The 15897-nt window shown below is 39.4% G+C and overlaps 1 protein-coding gene across 2 annotated transcripts in view; it reads left to right on the top strand.

Moving 5' to 3' along the window:
• The window catches only part of LARGE1 (LARGE xylosyl- and glucuronyltransferase 1), a 269021-nt gene that overhangs the window by 125150 nt on the left and 127974 nt on the right, over positions 1–15897 (top strand). For both annotated transcript variants that reach the window (XM_053977660.1, XM_053977661.1), the window contains 2 exons: positions 5706–6007; positions 12216–12298. In XM_053977660.1, the coding sequence (XP_053833635.1) occupies positions 5706–6007; positions 12216–12298 (385 nt within the window). The remainder of the gene's footprint in view (positions 1–5705; positions 6008–12215; positions 12299–15897) is intronic.

A 15897-nucleotide genomic window follows, 5' to 3' on the forward strand; every position in this document is an offset into this window, starting at 1 on the left:
AGTCTGGTGTTCTGTGGGTGAAGGTTTTTTGTGTATGATATGTTTAATTTCTGAATCCACTGCTTGTAGAGGGCTGTTTTGTTCAAGGAAAGGACACTGAGAAAAGAATTTCCCTGTATATGAACATCAGGCAATAATGTGATTCTTTAAGTAAGGCTGACCTTCAGTGGAATTAAATGGTTCAGGTTTGGGTTCAATAAACCACGTTAATGTGTTCTTAAGTACCCTTAACAGCAGTGGAATTGAACACAAATTTAGTATTTAAAGAACTTGCTGAAGTTCTTCAGTGTGATTACTATTGACTAAGTCCAAGCCTGGTGGTTGATTGGCATCTTCAGTGCAAACAGTCTCTCCTAACTAAATAACATGTAACTTAACATGGGTGTTGTCCATGCCAAATCCTGAGAAGCACTTAATAGTGATGGGAGAAGTTGTTCTGTCAGAGCTGAGGAAACTGGTTTGGACTGCATGAAAAGGCTTGGATGTTATTTCTTGTGCTGTCTCTGTCAGGTGGACATCAGCCTTCAGTGCACTTACTGTGACATCTCTCAGTGTTATAAGTTTCTACCTCTGACACGTGAAAAGCATCAGCTTGTAGTTGTCTCATACAGTGTTAGGATGAAGAAGTTCTGTGCTCACAGACCTGAATTAAATTGCTTGGTCTGTGTTTCACCGATGAAATGGTTATTTGGGCAAGGTTTTCTACTTCCAGCTGAGATCACACTGCAGTGTTTCACAAAAAGCTGTTGGAGAAAAAAAATTGGTAAGTGTGAGAATAGGCACTTTCTGGTGCCTTAGCACCTACTCATGGAGACACATATCTAAAGTACCAAAATGTCAGCAGAAAGGACTTAATTCATAGCTGCCCAGATAGCCAGGACCTAGCAGAGCAGCCAGCTGAGCAGGAGTGCTGGAGTACTAAGGTGTCAGGTGATTAAAACTGAGCTAGAACTCCAGAACAGAAGGGATAGTTTATCTGCTTACACCAGGTTTTTGTGTCTCTGTAGTCCTGACTGCAGTCCTATTTTTCTTTTCCCTCAAGGTCTGTGGAGTTTTCCACAATGGTCTTGACTTGGGAAAAAATAGTTGTGCAATGAACTTGAAATGATTTTGAGGCTGTATCAGGGGGAGAATAATGAGTGTGGTTGCCTGCTAACCCATTTCTTTCTGCAAAGTACTGACTTTTGGTTAAAATTCTTAATGCTGCTAATCTTCAGAGTGGGCACAGATAATGTGAAATGGAGGAGTATCTTATATCTGTAGTCAGACTGAAACACTGTCTCTGGGCAGCATAACTTCCTCTTACCTAAGAAGCAGCCTAGAGTTCACTGCCATTATTTAGTTCATTTTAAAGGCATTGTATGCTGTTAGGCAGGAGATGAGTAACAGCTGAAACATATAGAAACCTCTAGACCATGTAAAGATGCCAAAACACAAGTAGTTTGTGCTTTCTAGCAAACTAAATGTTAAAGGTTTTTAAAAACCCTCCCAAAACATGCTCCATAATTCTATGGGCCTCAGTTCCTAATGCAATTCTAAGCATTTTAGTTCAGATCAGGGTTGTCTGAAAAACTTGGGATCCCTGCTTCTGCACTTTTCTTCTCTGAATCAGAGAAAATTTTGCTTTCCTACACTCTGCTTCTTTCTCCCTTACCCAGTTAACCCTTGGATAACTGTTCTTTTTTCTCTATGGCTCTTTCCCTGGTAACTTTCCAATGCCACTGGGTCCTTTTCAGGACTATCACCTCTCCCAAGTCTGGTAACTACAAAACAAGGAATTTGGCTTTAATGCCTATTCTTTAAGTTCTATATGTAAGAAAGAAAGTGCCACTGGTTCAGTCCTTCTCCTTTCAAATGAATTATGCTGGATTGCTTTTTGATTATTTTGTCCAGTGTCCTAAGCACGCTGCTTAATAAGTATTAATGAAATCTGTTACCTTAAATCCAGATGATTTCATATATGCAGAAACATTCAATAATCCATAGAATTCATAACTTATGTACTGTCAAGTTTTCTGAATTGTTGGACCTAGTGTGATAAGTCATTGATTGCTGTCATCCATTAAATAATTATTCAGCTTTGTGTTCGGGTTTTGTTTTGTGGACAGTGGAATTTTGCAGGTCTTTGTAGGTACAGTTGCATTAGCACAAGTCTGAAGTAAAAGTCTTGACACAGAAAAAAATATTAAATCTGAAACTGCCAAAGTTCAAAAACAGAGCAATAACCCCAAATGAAGAATAAAAAATAATAGCTTTATTATTATTACACCATTCAAAAGTGCACTACTTGCTTCAGAGCACAGTAATGTTCCTTGTAGTGCTCCCTGGGACATCTTCAGTCCCAGAGTCAGGCCATATTATGTGTTATGTTATTTTATTTTGATTTAGATTAGATAAAAAGTGCCTAGATACCAGCTCTGAGCATTCTGCCAGTTAGTATAAACTATAAAATTCAAGTGCAGTGCAATCAGTTTAACTCTTCTACCAAGCAACACACAGTGAAACATCAGTGGTCCCTAACATTTATCCACTTATTCCTTCTTCAGAAGTGGGATGAGATACACAGAACTAAATCAAATAGTATCTTGCCACAGCCTTGCCAGCCTCAGATGTGCAAAAATTATGCGTTATACAATCTCTGAATTTATTAAAAATATTACTTTATTTCTGAGTATTAAGATCAAACTCTGTTCACTTTTGGTTTTATACTTTTATTTCACATGAGTCCTGGAATTGTCACATTATCATTTGCAGCAGAGAGCTGGGATGTGAAAATATACCGAGTACATGATACACCTGAGAATAGTGAGCAGTATTAGTAACAAAACATGACTTGTCCAGCTGTATGAACCCTGAAGAGATCATTCCAGAAAATATCTTAGCAACTTGTAATAAAACATAGATCATTTCTGTAGTAAATGAATGCATTTCAGATGAAGAGCCTAGCTAGTTGTTTAATTCCTGAAAGGATTTCCTTACTCCTTTTACAGACCAGCAGAAATAATTGCTACTGAGAGAACAGTAGTGGAGTTACTGGCATTTAAAGCCAAGGCTTCATAAGCACTGAGCTGGTCTCATTAGCTGCTGCAACTTCAGTCTGAGGCAGTGAGGTGATATTTTCTTTCACTCCCTTTCTCAGACTATGCTCTTTCTTCTGAATACTATGTAGAAACAGTTGAACTTTTCTGATCAGTATACCTACAATGGTTCAGATGTACAAAATGGTATCATTTTCTAAAAGATACAAAAAACTTTTAAAGTTTTAATTCTGGCAAAGCAGCATTTAGGATCTATTGATTTATGTCCGTAGAATAGTTAAAGATATGTTTAATTTTTTTCCATATTTTGAAATTTTGATGAATGTTGTTCTGAGATTCACTTCCATATCTTGCTGCCTTTTCTGGTAATTATTTTGAAGCTAACAGAATTCAGTGACAAAGACAGGAAGTGATGAGTTAATATCTGTGTCTTGCTGGATATTCACCAGGTGAGGAGTTAAGATAGCCAGTGAAATCTTTGGCTAGATTTGCAGTGTAATTGTGTATCTGATGATAACACAGGTTCGTTGTTCTGTGGGTGAGCAAAGGTACTGTTTGTCTTTTTATCTGAGAGTGTCTACACAGTACACTCCTGCTGTCCAGTAATGGGGATGCAATAGAATCACAACCAAATGAGTCTTAGTTTTCTTAGCATGAGTATCAGCAGCTGAGAAATAACACAACTTCAGTTTCAGGCCCTCCAAGCTTGGTGGAGAAAGATAACTCAGTATTCTATTGCATGTCTAATTGTAGCATGGCTCTGTCCTTTGTGTTGACATTTCTATATTGCTGCACTCATTATTTTCAGGCTTATCAAATATCTCATTACATTTTAATAACTATTTGCTGGAGCATTTGAGTTTCAAGATGTCAGTGGCCAAACTCAAGAATTTGTCTTGAGATATTTTTCAGTCTCAGATTTATCCATAACCTTTCCTAATGGTAAATTAATAAATTACATTTTTTTTTGTAGAAGATAGCCTGCAAGAAAATGCAAGATATTCTATCCAAATGGTGATAAAAATCAAGATATAATGATTTATATGCATAACAGGAAGTGTGTATATCTGTATAACACAACAATGTAAATTAGAATTGAGGATTTGATTTCCATACCAGTTTTTTCATGAAGTCAGTTTAGAGGACTGCTCATCATTCATGTAAATGTGAAACAATGAAAAAGAACAAGCAATGAACAAGTCTTTATAGCAGAGAGATAGTTTTGAGTCGGTAGGTGAAAAATGTACTAATTAGGGAGAACTAAGCAATAACTGCATGGTTTCCATTTTATAAACCACTCAGGCTATTACTTGTTTGATAAAATCAATGGGACTCTCTGTACTGGAAAAATCATTAAATAGCAAACGCGTCCCTTTACTTGGCACTGATGAGGTCACACCTTGAATCCTGTGTTCAGTTCTGGATATTGAGGTGCTGGAGCATATCCAGAGAAGAGCTGTGAAGCTGAGGAAGGGTCTGGAGCACAAGTGCCATGAGAAGAAACTGAGGGAGCTGGGGGGGGTTTACCCTGGAGAAAAGGGGAGACCTTATTGCTCTCTAAAACTGCCTGAAAGGAGAGTGTAGCCAAGTGAGGGTTGTCCTCTTCTTACAGGCAACAAGTGACAGGATGAGATTAAATGACTTGAAGTTGTGCCACAGGAGATTTTGTTGAATAGTAGGAAAAAAGACATAATGGCAAAGGTGGTCAGGCATTGGAATAGGCTGTTCAGGCAAATGGTAAAATCACAGTCCCTGGAAGTGTTCAAAAACATGGATGTGGATATGGACGTGGTTTAATGGTGAACATGTTGGTGCTGGATTAACAGTTGGACTTAATGACCTTAGAGGTTTTTTTCAACCTTGCAGTTCTATAATTCTGTGATTTAATACATGCAAGTAGAAAGTTACATCAGAGAAATACTTTAGTATAAGATACTCACCTATCATCACTGCAAAAGAATCTCTTGCTCATGATGACACTGTGGATAACTCTTACTTTCTTTTGCTTTGCTTCAGTTTGATTTTGATTGAACATTTTTGAGCTGCTTTAGTTGAAGATGTTGCATTGAACTTATTTAAATTTTTTTCAAAATTCCACTGAGTCTTTTTAAGCCAAAATACTTTCCAGAATTTGGCCCACATGTGTATTGAACATTTCTGTCCTGAACCTCTTATTTTTCAGCAAGCACATAATACTATGTTGCTGAATAAAACCCATCTGTTCCACACATGTGAATCAGCTGGGGCTACTGTTCGGCGCAAAAGGGTTGCCAAAATGCTGTCATTTGACTGTGGAGGAAGTGGGAATAGGAAAATTATTTCATCTTGCATATATTTCTAAAATATATTTAACTGTATATTAATTGTCTTTGAATGAAATCCTCATGTTCTTGACTGTCTTCCCAGACTAAAGACTGGCAGGCAGCCCTATGAGAACAAAGAAATACATGCTTATCTTTTGGTGTGGTTTGAAAATTAGTAGGACCTGTAGCTCGTAGAACTCAGTATTTGTCCAGGTTTACCACGTACTTAAGCATGGCTTGAGAGAGCCAAGTCTGCATAAAACATGGCTGTATTTGAAGCGCATCTCTGCCTCACAACACCAACATTAAAGGAAGATGCAGCTGGTGTGTTCTGACACAAGTGCTCTGTTTCCTTGTGGTGCAGATGGGAAGCCGGTGTCGCTGTCCCCACTGGAGTCGCAGCCCCACAGCCCTCGGTACACGGCGTCGAGCCAGCGGGAGCGCGAGAGCCTGGAGGTGCGCGTGCGGGAGGTGGAGGAGGAGAACCGCGTGCTGCGCAAGCAGCTCAGCCTGGTGCAGAGCCGGGGCCCCGCGCACCACCGTGGCAACCACTCCAAAACGTACTCCATGGAGGAAGGCACGGGCGACAGCGAGAGCCTGCGGGCTGGCATCGTGGCGGGGAACAGCTCCGAGTGCGGCCAGCAGCCCGTGGTGGAAAAGTGTGAGGTAAATACACCAAAGGAACGTGCTGGAAACAAAGCTTGGTAGATGTGGTCCTTTAAGGATGTTGCAGATCCCCATTTCCTTCCTCTGAAACCTTTTCCTCCAAACCCAGCCTCTTAAAGGTCTGCTGTGTGCAACTTTTCAGATAATTTTTTTATTATTCTTTTTAAAAAAACCTTTAATATTTTTGTCATTGGAGTATCTTCTGAGTTATCATATCATCACAGCTTTTTGTCTTTTTCGTTCTTGTGTCCCCAAACCTGATATAAAAATCAAAGCCTTTCTTCTAGCTGACTTCACTACAGCTCTGCAGATAAAGACCTTTGGTGAACTGACCCCGTGTATTTTAAATAATAATGTCTCCAGAGTGCTTAGAAAAGCCTTCTTTGTTTCTGTGCCTATATTGAACCAGTTCAGGGTTCACGATTAATTAAATCTTGGCTCATGGCACCAGTCTGTGCTTTTGACTCACTTTGAGGAGTATATCTGGATGTTACTGTGGGAGCAGGTGCTTTGCGTGAGCCATACACTAGCGGTGTGCTTGGCTGCGGGGAACAGGCAATCTCCTTCTGAGGCAGTTTTGGCGTGGTTGGTTTCATTTGGTTTTCCCCATTTTATGTCAGTACTTCTGTGGATGTCATCCAGATACTTAGTTGTGAGATGTCTGATTGATGACAGGTCCAAATATGGATAGATCCAAAACAGAAAGCCTCACTTAAAGGCCTTGTGCCAATCCCAGCTGATAAAGTTATCGAAAAGAACTTCCTCCATTTATTTCTACAAAGAGGGTAATACCATACCACCTTTTATCTTGCTTGCTGCCACTTGGAAGATAAAAGTTGAAAGAAAATTAGTGTGAGGGGAAAAAGAAATCCTAATTATCTCTTCATATAAATTCTATTCAATGAAAAAATATCAAATACAGTTTGAAAATGAACTACTGCTTTCCAGTTGGATATCTTTGTCCATCAATGTAGAAGAAAGGAAGCAACATTATTGTAAGGAGAGGGAAAAGGAGGTTTCTGTTTTTCATTTTCCCTCCTCCACATAATGAGGACCTGATTTTCCTCACTGTGCGATTTTCGGCGTTCTTTTTAATCAGGCCATCAATCAGCAAACCTCACTTTTCCCTTATTATTATATTAAGGAGTGGTGAGCTGAATCTCAGTTCTTGGTTGTTCAATGTACCAACCAGTCTAGGACACAAAAATAGTAGTTTAAAGCAGGGATAATTTAAGTGACCTTACAGTTTATAATGTGTTTTGGCAATGAGTTTACTTGCTCAGTGGGGTTTAGCACTCTGCTGGAGGCAATGCTTGTATAACATACGAAATCTCACATTAGTTGCCATCCCCCTATCTCACTGCACACTATTTTGATCTCAGAATAACTTCTTACTCTTCTCTTAAGGAATTCACTCAGTAACTCAGTTACAGCAATGGAAGTTAAAATGAAACTTCCCTCCTACCAGGTTTGCTAAGGGTCTCATCATCTATCCTGTTAGTGTAGATTCTTGTCCTGTGTTTGTGTGAGGAGCATCTTGATGCCTTTCATTCTCTGGTTACTTTGTGTTTCAGATGTGTAAACAAAATTTTTTTAGCTTCTGACCCTGGAATATATCACAGCAAGAGTCAACAAATTGGGTAGTGAGAAACAAGGGTTCTTAAGAAGAAGACTCTTGCTCTGGTGGAGACTAAGAGTGCCAGGAATGGGTTGTTCATTTCATTGAGTCTGTTCTTAGAGATTTACTGGTGATAACATTTCACAGTCTGATTTGGGATGGTCTTTAATGGTGATTAAAACGTTTGAAAATGCAGTTACAATGAATGAACATTGAATCTCTGATAAAGCATAATCTGTGATATTAATTGTGATCTGTATCAAATAGCTGTGAGTTTGTTGCATTCCAGCCACAGCTTCCTACTCTTGTATCACAGGAGAGCTCTTCTGATACTTTAAAATGGATCAGCATTGTACTGCAAGAAAAAAATCAGACACGCAGACAAGGGCCTTCTCCCTTGAGTGAGCAGATGCCCATCATGCCTTCCCAGTAGTAGACCATTTGAACGCAAACCTTGGAAATACAAGTAAGCATAGTCCTTACACAGGTGTCAGCACTAAAAACAGTCTTCAGAAGGAGAGTATAATGCCAGTGAAAGTTAACAAAATTGTATGCCTTTTTCTTACAGTGTTATCCCAGTATGTTTCCAGCTTGTGCCTCCCTAAACTGAGCAGTTACTTGAATTGTGTATTTATAAATATTTTTGAAATAGGTTATATATTATGAAATTGATAATTAGCAGTATAGCATTTACTGGCTTAGCAAGATACTTAATATTTCAAACATTTTTAGAGGCATATTTGTATTGTTCCTGTTCTCAACAGTGTTGTTCAGTAGGCTGAAGTGTGTAGTGCTCCACAGCCATCAAGAAGAGAACCTCACTAACATCGGCAGTGTAACACATGTAAAGTAGATGTTATCTGCCACTGGGAAAAAAAAACACAACCTGGAAGCAAACACAAGTATTTTGTAACATGCTTGTAGTATCTCTTAATCACGTACAACAATTATTTATGAAGGATTAAATATCTGCAATGGAAAGCCTACTGGAAAATCACTGAGGTATGAAATGTCTTACCAAAGATTATTTTTAACTCTAAGGACTAATACAGGTTTTTTAAACTCATTATTTCATCATTCCAAAAAGTAGCCCAAGAAGGAAAATTTATTATGTATGCTCATCTAGGCACTGTATACTCCTCATTGATATGGATCTGGGGCCCAGTTCTTTGTGTGGTTTTGGATATTTTCTTCACATTAATATTATCCCAGAACATGAAATACTGCATTTAGAAACAGGATTTTCCTGGTCTGTAGTGGCTGAGGTAAGAGTTTTGAGCTATGTTAGAATGCACCTTGGTATGACTTAAACTCCCTTTCCTGAAGAAGCTTAGCTTCCTTAAGTGCCTTGAAGCACCTACACCTGAGTGCTTCCTAAACAATTTACAATTAAAAATAGTTCAGTTGGTGTTTCTGATCCTCAGCCTGTAGGGAGAATGTTGTGATGAACTTCCACAGTGTTTTGATTACCTCTCCATATCTCTGTGTATAAACAGAGGAAGCATTCATTGACTCTGTATCATCAGGTGTATTGTCATTTCATTTGTTGCTGCAATCAGTTACATTATCCAAAAGCATCTCCAGTGCTCCAATGGACCTGAGCCCAGACTCTTGCAGCAAGTGGTGAACATGTCCATCACTCACTTTAAAGAGATCATTGCAGGAGGATGGACACTTTGAATGCTCAGTTTGGTCCTGCAGCAACTTCAGAATATCCAGGCTAGAGTGTGACTAGTATTATCTAAAACTATAATGGAACGCCAACAGTAAAGGGGCAAGTGTAGAGCCTTGGTGTGAGAAATTTGTGGGGACATGTTGAGCCAAACAGGCAGTCTGACACTTGTAGTGGGAGTTGGAGCATTATTTGGGCATGTGGCTTTAGTCCTTGGTGTTACTGCAGTCATTGAGTCTGGAAGTTGTGTGAATCACAGTGACCAGTTCTGGGATGAGGGATACACTCTTCCAGCTATCTGCAGATGGATAAAAGGAGTTTGGGAGAGGTGTCAATTTTCAAAATCTGAGAGGTGATGTTTACAGTAGTATGCTCAGGAGGGTGCAAGTTATTTCAAGTGCTTATTCGAGCCATATCTTGTCAGAATCTGGGTATAGCCAGCTGCTCTCAATCCATACATGCATTTGGAACAAGAGTGGAGAAAACTGGAAATAATGTTTTTCCCCTTGGGATGCAAACATCTGCAGACAGTTCAGGTTGATGACTTCATTTGGCTTACCTGTTTTTCCACTGACTTTGTTTAACAGTTAAACAATGAGAGAGAGGAAAGTGGATCGGGGAAAGGAGAGGAATAGACTGCGCCTTGAAGCATGCTGCAGGAAAAAACTTGGAAAGAGAAAGTCTTGATTTCTGTTCTCTTTAAGGATTATTGCTCTTTTGTTTAACTGATTGCAGGCAGGAATAGAAGTGATATGTGATATCAAACACCACAGAGAGGCTGAGCAGAAGGTACATGGATGCCTGTGTCTCTGAGCTGGAAGAGAGTATTCAGAAGCGTAGTAAGTGCTGCTCTCACTGTGTCCTGGCTGAAGCAGCGTCCAAGGCAACAGCAGCTACTAGAAGACAGCAAGGAATGCATGCTTTCAATTCTGAAACAAACTGATTTAGTAAAAGGAGAACAGATGTGGGCAAGAACTTGACAGAGTAAACTCTGATTTGGAGTGCAGTTGTAATGTAGAGAGAATGGCTTTGAGGAGAGCTTTTCTGGCAAGTGTACATGGTATAAAACAATGCTGATAGTATATGACGGTGCTATTATGTGGAAACCCCTAAAATGTTTATTTCTGGTCTAGTGTTTCTGGCCAAGTCATTTTCAGGTGAAATGTTTAAAGCAAGGGTGAAACTGTTCTCAGTTAATTGGATTTTAACTGCCACTATGGGGAAGGATCTTGGGTCTTCCACAAGCCTGGGAGGGGGACCAGGTGACAATGAGAAAGGAGGCAGTATGTGTAGGATCAGGAATCAGTGCACCCACAGCAACCCGTGCCAGTGAGTACAGTACAGACTCCTGCTGTAATAAAAGTCATTAATAAGCAGCCTCTGTTCTCCCCTCTTATCACGAGAGAGAAACACAATTGATTTTTGCCAAGTGTTGAGTATGCTCAGCTCCCATTGACTTTAACATAAATTTAAAGTGCTAATACCTCACAGAGCTGTTACCAAAATGTACTGCAATATCTTTTCTTTCTCACACCTCTCTGGACAGACAGTTGTCTTATTAATTCAAGTCCTCTTAAAACATCAGATCTTAAATATGGCTGAACTTGTGAAGCACAGCAGGGCTGGAGGCAGCTCTGATGTTCATGTGGATGTTCTACAGTGGCACAGCCACTTGGCAGTTGTATGATTCAAATTGTGCCTTGTACCAGGTGATCTTAATGGATGGGGCTGTGGGCTCTTCAGATGTGCCCAACACATGGCACTTCTTGTGTAAATGTGCTTCTGTTAGAAGCCAGACTTTGGGAATCTGTGACTATGTGAGGAGACAGAATTCCTCATTTGTTCTCAGCATAGTGGGCATTCTGTGGAAAATGAGAGCTGTATGTGTGAGAAACCAGCTAACCGAGCTTCAAATGGAAGCCAAATGAGGCTTCCCTGCAGTTTCACAGCTGTGTCCCCAATGGCAGCTTTGTGCTGACAGCACGGTGAACTCTGCTTCATTTCTGTGACCACTAAGAAACAGAAGATCACAGAACCTGGAGTCAAAACTTGCTAGGATTAATTTTTTTTCCCCTAGGGAGCAGAAATGGCTACTTTTTAAAAGCAGACCAGAGTAACGTAATAGCATTTTTCAGATTAGTGCTCACTGGCTAAATAATGACTCGTAGTGCCTTTTCAATTTTCCCTTTCCTCCTGAAAGATGAGGAAACCTCTGCCTCATGTTAAAAGGGAGGTAAAGAGGCACAGAATAAATGATAATTTACCAATGTCATGAGGTGGAGACAATGTGTTTGTGGGGGTTGTGTTTAACTTCACATTAACGCTGCCAGAGCAGCCTATGCTGGTAGTCACAGGCAGGGAGGTGGCCACTTGCCGTCACAGTGTCCCATCGCATCACTGGGATGCATCCAGCCCTGGCAAACCAATAGTCACAGTCATGTTCATCCATGAGAGTTTGCTCACCCTCTCCATAGGGGCTTTGCATAAGACAGAAATAATACAACATTTCTGAGATCATATCTGCTTCTAATTATCAGACATAATTTTAAACCTTACTTCAGAAGATTAAAAATGTCTGTATGTTGGCACACTCAGGATTTTGTGTGCTGCTTACTTGGGGAGGGTGTGTGTACATACATGCACATGTATGTCTTAGCTAATAAATGCAATTCTGTTCAAACATCTGATGTGATGGAGTGATAGTAATGACTTTGGAATGATGATGGTGCTATAACTCAATTAAGATGTTTTTAGCAAACTGCCTCAAGTGGGTTGCAAACAGCTGCAAAACACCCACTCAAATCCCTAACAACTGCAGCACTAAACAACAGTGGTGTCATGTGTGTGCTCTCCTTAAGAAGTGACGAGCACAGGAGCAGGCTTTAATTTTTGTTCTTTTTGTTCCTTTTCTCCCACAGACTATCCACGTTGCCATTGTCTGTGCAGGGTACAATGCCAGTCGGGATGTTGTCACACTCGTCAAGTCTGTCTTATTTCACAGGTAAAGGTAGCTTTCTTCTCCTGTATGTTGTATATCTGATTATGACTAAGTGAGCCTTTTCTAGGTTTACTATCTTACTTCAAAAGAAGGTCAGACTCCCTTCCTTGGTTCCTTTCTCTTTTTAAGGAATGATGCATTTAATTCATTACCATCTCAAATAGATTTCACCTGTGTGAAGGTTTCTACAGTGAGTAAGAGGGATCAGAGATCCACCTGCTACTCCTGTTGCATTTTGGGAATAGGGACCATATCTATCTTCACTGTAAAGCATCTGAATGCTCCTGAATGCTGTAAAATAATGATAATGGTAATAACAGTGTTGTAATTCATTTAGCCTATTTCTGGTATCAGTTTATGGCACAGGTGTAGATAATAAATTCACACTGGTTTCTTCACTATCCCAGCTTCCAATTTTGACATTTGTTTTTGAAGTAAACCTGCTGTTACAGTCAGTATATGCATTATTTCATTAAATTCAGGTGGTTTATTTTGGCTTTGGAGTGGCTGCTTACAGCCCTTCAGAAGTTTTTGCAGCCTGGTTTTAGCACAGTTAGCTCCCAGAGTTGAGAGGCATAAGTGTATGATGACAACAGAATAACCAATTCCCTTAATAGACAGCATCTCCAGAAAAAGTAAATTCACATTAAACTATGTGTGGGTGTATGTGTGTATCCATTGTCCAGTTTAGAAATGTCTCTCGGAGATGCTTTCCAATAATGTTGCTGAAAGTGGATTAAAATTAGGGAAGTGATCAGACTGTTTGACTCAAACAGGATAAATAGACTAGTAAAATATGCTTACAGTACAAACAACTTATTAAGGAGGTAGTTTCAATATGCTGGTTTTTTGGAAAGACAATTTTGTGCAAGTGTGAATGACTTTTGTTTCTATCATGTGGTAATATCTTCTTGCAGCTAGCATGAATGTGGCATTTCAGTCCCACACTTTGCTCCTTATGTTTGCCTCCAGTCTCCTGCTGGAAGCCTTAGTAGTCACTCCCTGACAATGGTTTTAGTACACCATTTTATCATTTTTGGTACGATTCCTGAAATAATATAAATGCTCACCTTGTCCATGAAAAAATACTCCATAAGTACTGTTTAATCAAAATAGGAGAGCAGCTTCCATTACCAACATACAGTCTTTTGAGAAGTAGCATATTCGTGTTAGATGAGGGGTAGGACCAGAAGAACAATGCTCGAAGAAACATAAAAAAAGCAAAGAAGCAGTAAATATCCATTTCATTCTCTGTAGAGGATTTTACTGAATGTTAAAATTCTGGTAAATGGCAAAACTATATCTGTTTCCAATTAGAAGTTTGTATTATTGAGTGTAAACTGGGTTTATATTGCAAGGATGTGGGGAGGTTTTGTAATTTTTTAATTGTTGTTTCTAAGGGATTTAATGGAAAATCATATTTTTGTGGTGACATGAATTATCCTAGTGGTTAGCCTCTCCCTGTTTTTCTATCCTAGTACTTGCATCCATTTTGAGAAGACTTTAGTCTCTGTGTTTCCAAATGTTCTGTAAATAGTAGGAATCTCACAGCTCAGAGGTTTAAGCAACCTCTCTCTGTATTCTTTAAAGGAAATGTCCCTGTTTTACTTAAGGCATTCCTCTGAGCAATTAGCAAATTAATAAACAATATTGCCATCTAATTCAATTATTAAATAATAATAAATTAAAATTATAAAACAAAAAAGGTGATTAATATTGGTATTTCTAAGTCTGATGGATTCTGCCTCTGTCAAGAACATACTGTTGTTTGGCCTGCACTACTGCCCATCTCAAAGGATTTTTCGAGCTCAGCAGAGGTGGCCAAGATAACGTCCAGTATAGCTAATGAAACTTGAGTACATTCCAGATAACCTATCTCCCACAGATACATACTGAAAGATGTATCATAACATCTTTCATACTCAGAACATACCGAAAGACATATCTAAGTCCATTCCTGCCTAGAACTAGCATTTCTCACTAGGTATTAAATTGTTTGCTAGAAAGAGAAGATATTCTCAGGAAAGAGACAGAGCTTCTTACAGACATTTCTTTTTTATCTTCTAGAAAACACAGGCTTCTTAAGCATCAGTTGATGCTATGGCTCCATGGCCATGCTTCAGTAGCACTCCTTTCTTGGATCCTTATCTTCGGAATGGCAGTTGTGTAGAACGATGCAGAATAAGCAAAAAAGAAACAACAAACTAAGCTGAATATTGATTTAGAACTAAGTTTCCTTACATTGGTTGCCATGTGCAAACAATGCTATTTTGGAGACCACTATGCACTTCAGAAATGGTGATGGTTGGAAAGGCTTCTTTCATTGCTATTATCCATTTAATTATGGATTAAGGAATGAAGGATGGAGATAGGTCATGATAGTGCATTTAGGAGTATTGAGTTAGGAGAGTTGGAAGTGGTTGGTTCAGGTAGTCAGTGCTTCATGATGTCAGCATCAAGTTTACCTCTGACTTGAGGGTCCTCAGTGAAAACTGGCATGGAGATGTCTCTTCTTCTGACCCTAAATATGCACCAGGGAGTGCATCCTGGCTGGCATTGTCCAGTAAGCCAATCAGAATAGACATTTGAAAGGTCTGTGCGCTTCTAGTGGAGAATTTTGCTTAACAAGAAGTTTGCTATCCTAATCTCTAACTTAGGCTACTGGTCCTTCATTTATAGGATCACCACATTCAATCTCAAATATAGTTTTGCAAGAACAGAAAAAATATGCTGCCAAACTTATTGTCATAGAGATTTTGTTTTTTCTTCAACACATCCTGAATCTAATGTAATGGTTAAACAACTGACCCCTCAAAGCAGCCAGGCTTAATGTCCTTACCTGTCCCCTGCCCCTCAGCTGGTGTTTGTTTTAAGATACTGATTTCAGTGAATCTATCTGGAATGCATGAAGATGTCCTTCTTTTGGCATTTCTGTACAGGTTAGCAATTAAGGCATGTTTTAGCATGCATTCTGATACAAAACTATATACTTAAATTGCCTGCTTCCATAGGAAATCCCTATTTCTCTAATAGAAAAGCTCTGAGAAAAGGAGGCCATGTCAGTCTAATCCCAGGGAGCATTAACATATTTGTTATACCCCCAACTTTAGCTAGAGTACTAGATAGAAACACAAAACAGCAGGAGTGCTGGGTCATTAAGGATAAAAGCTGCAGGATTTTCTATAGATGGAGTGTGCTGTCTCTTCTCTCTTGCATGAATGTACAGCAAATCCTGAATATTGAACATTTCAGCTCTCCACAGGCCTAAAACACCAAGATTTGAGTCATACCATATATATTATGAGACTTAGGCAAGCTACTTGTTCAGACCCTTTGAGAAACCATATCTATCTTCAGGTTCCAGAGAGTGGGAAAAGGAGAGGAAAGGGGTAGTGTGATTGATTCCACATAAGAGCACCATAGTTCAGAAATGTGTTTCATTCCCAGTGATAAAGAAGCTTGATTCCAGTTTTGTCTTTTGAAAATGTATGCTCCAGTCACAAAATGCAGCAGCTTTTAACACCCAGTTTGACATAACTGACAGTCTGTTCTCAGGAGGAGACTCAGCAGAGCTGGGATAGTGTAGGGTTTGCAGTCTGATA

This window comes from Vidua macroura, chromosome 5, assembly GCF_024509145.1.
Source record: "Vidua macroura isolate BioBank_ID:100142 chromosome 5, ASM2450914v1, whole genome shotgun sequence".
NCBI classification, from domain to species: Eukaryota; Metazoa; Chordata; class Aves; order Passeriformes; family Viduidae; genus Vidua; species Vidua macroura.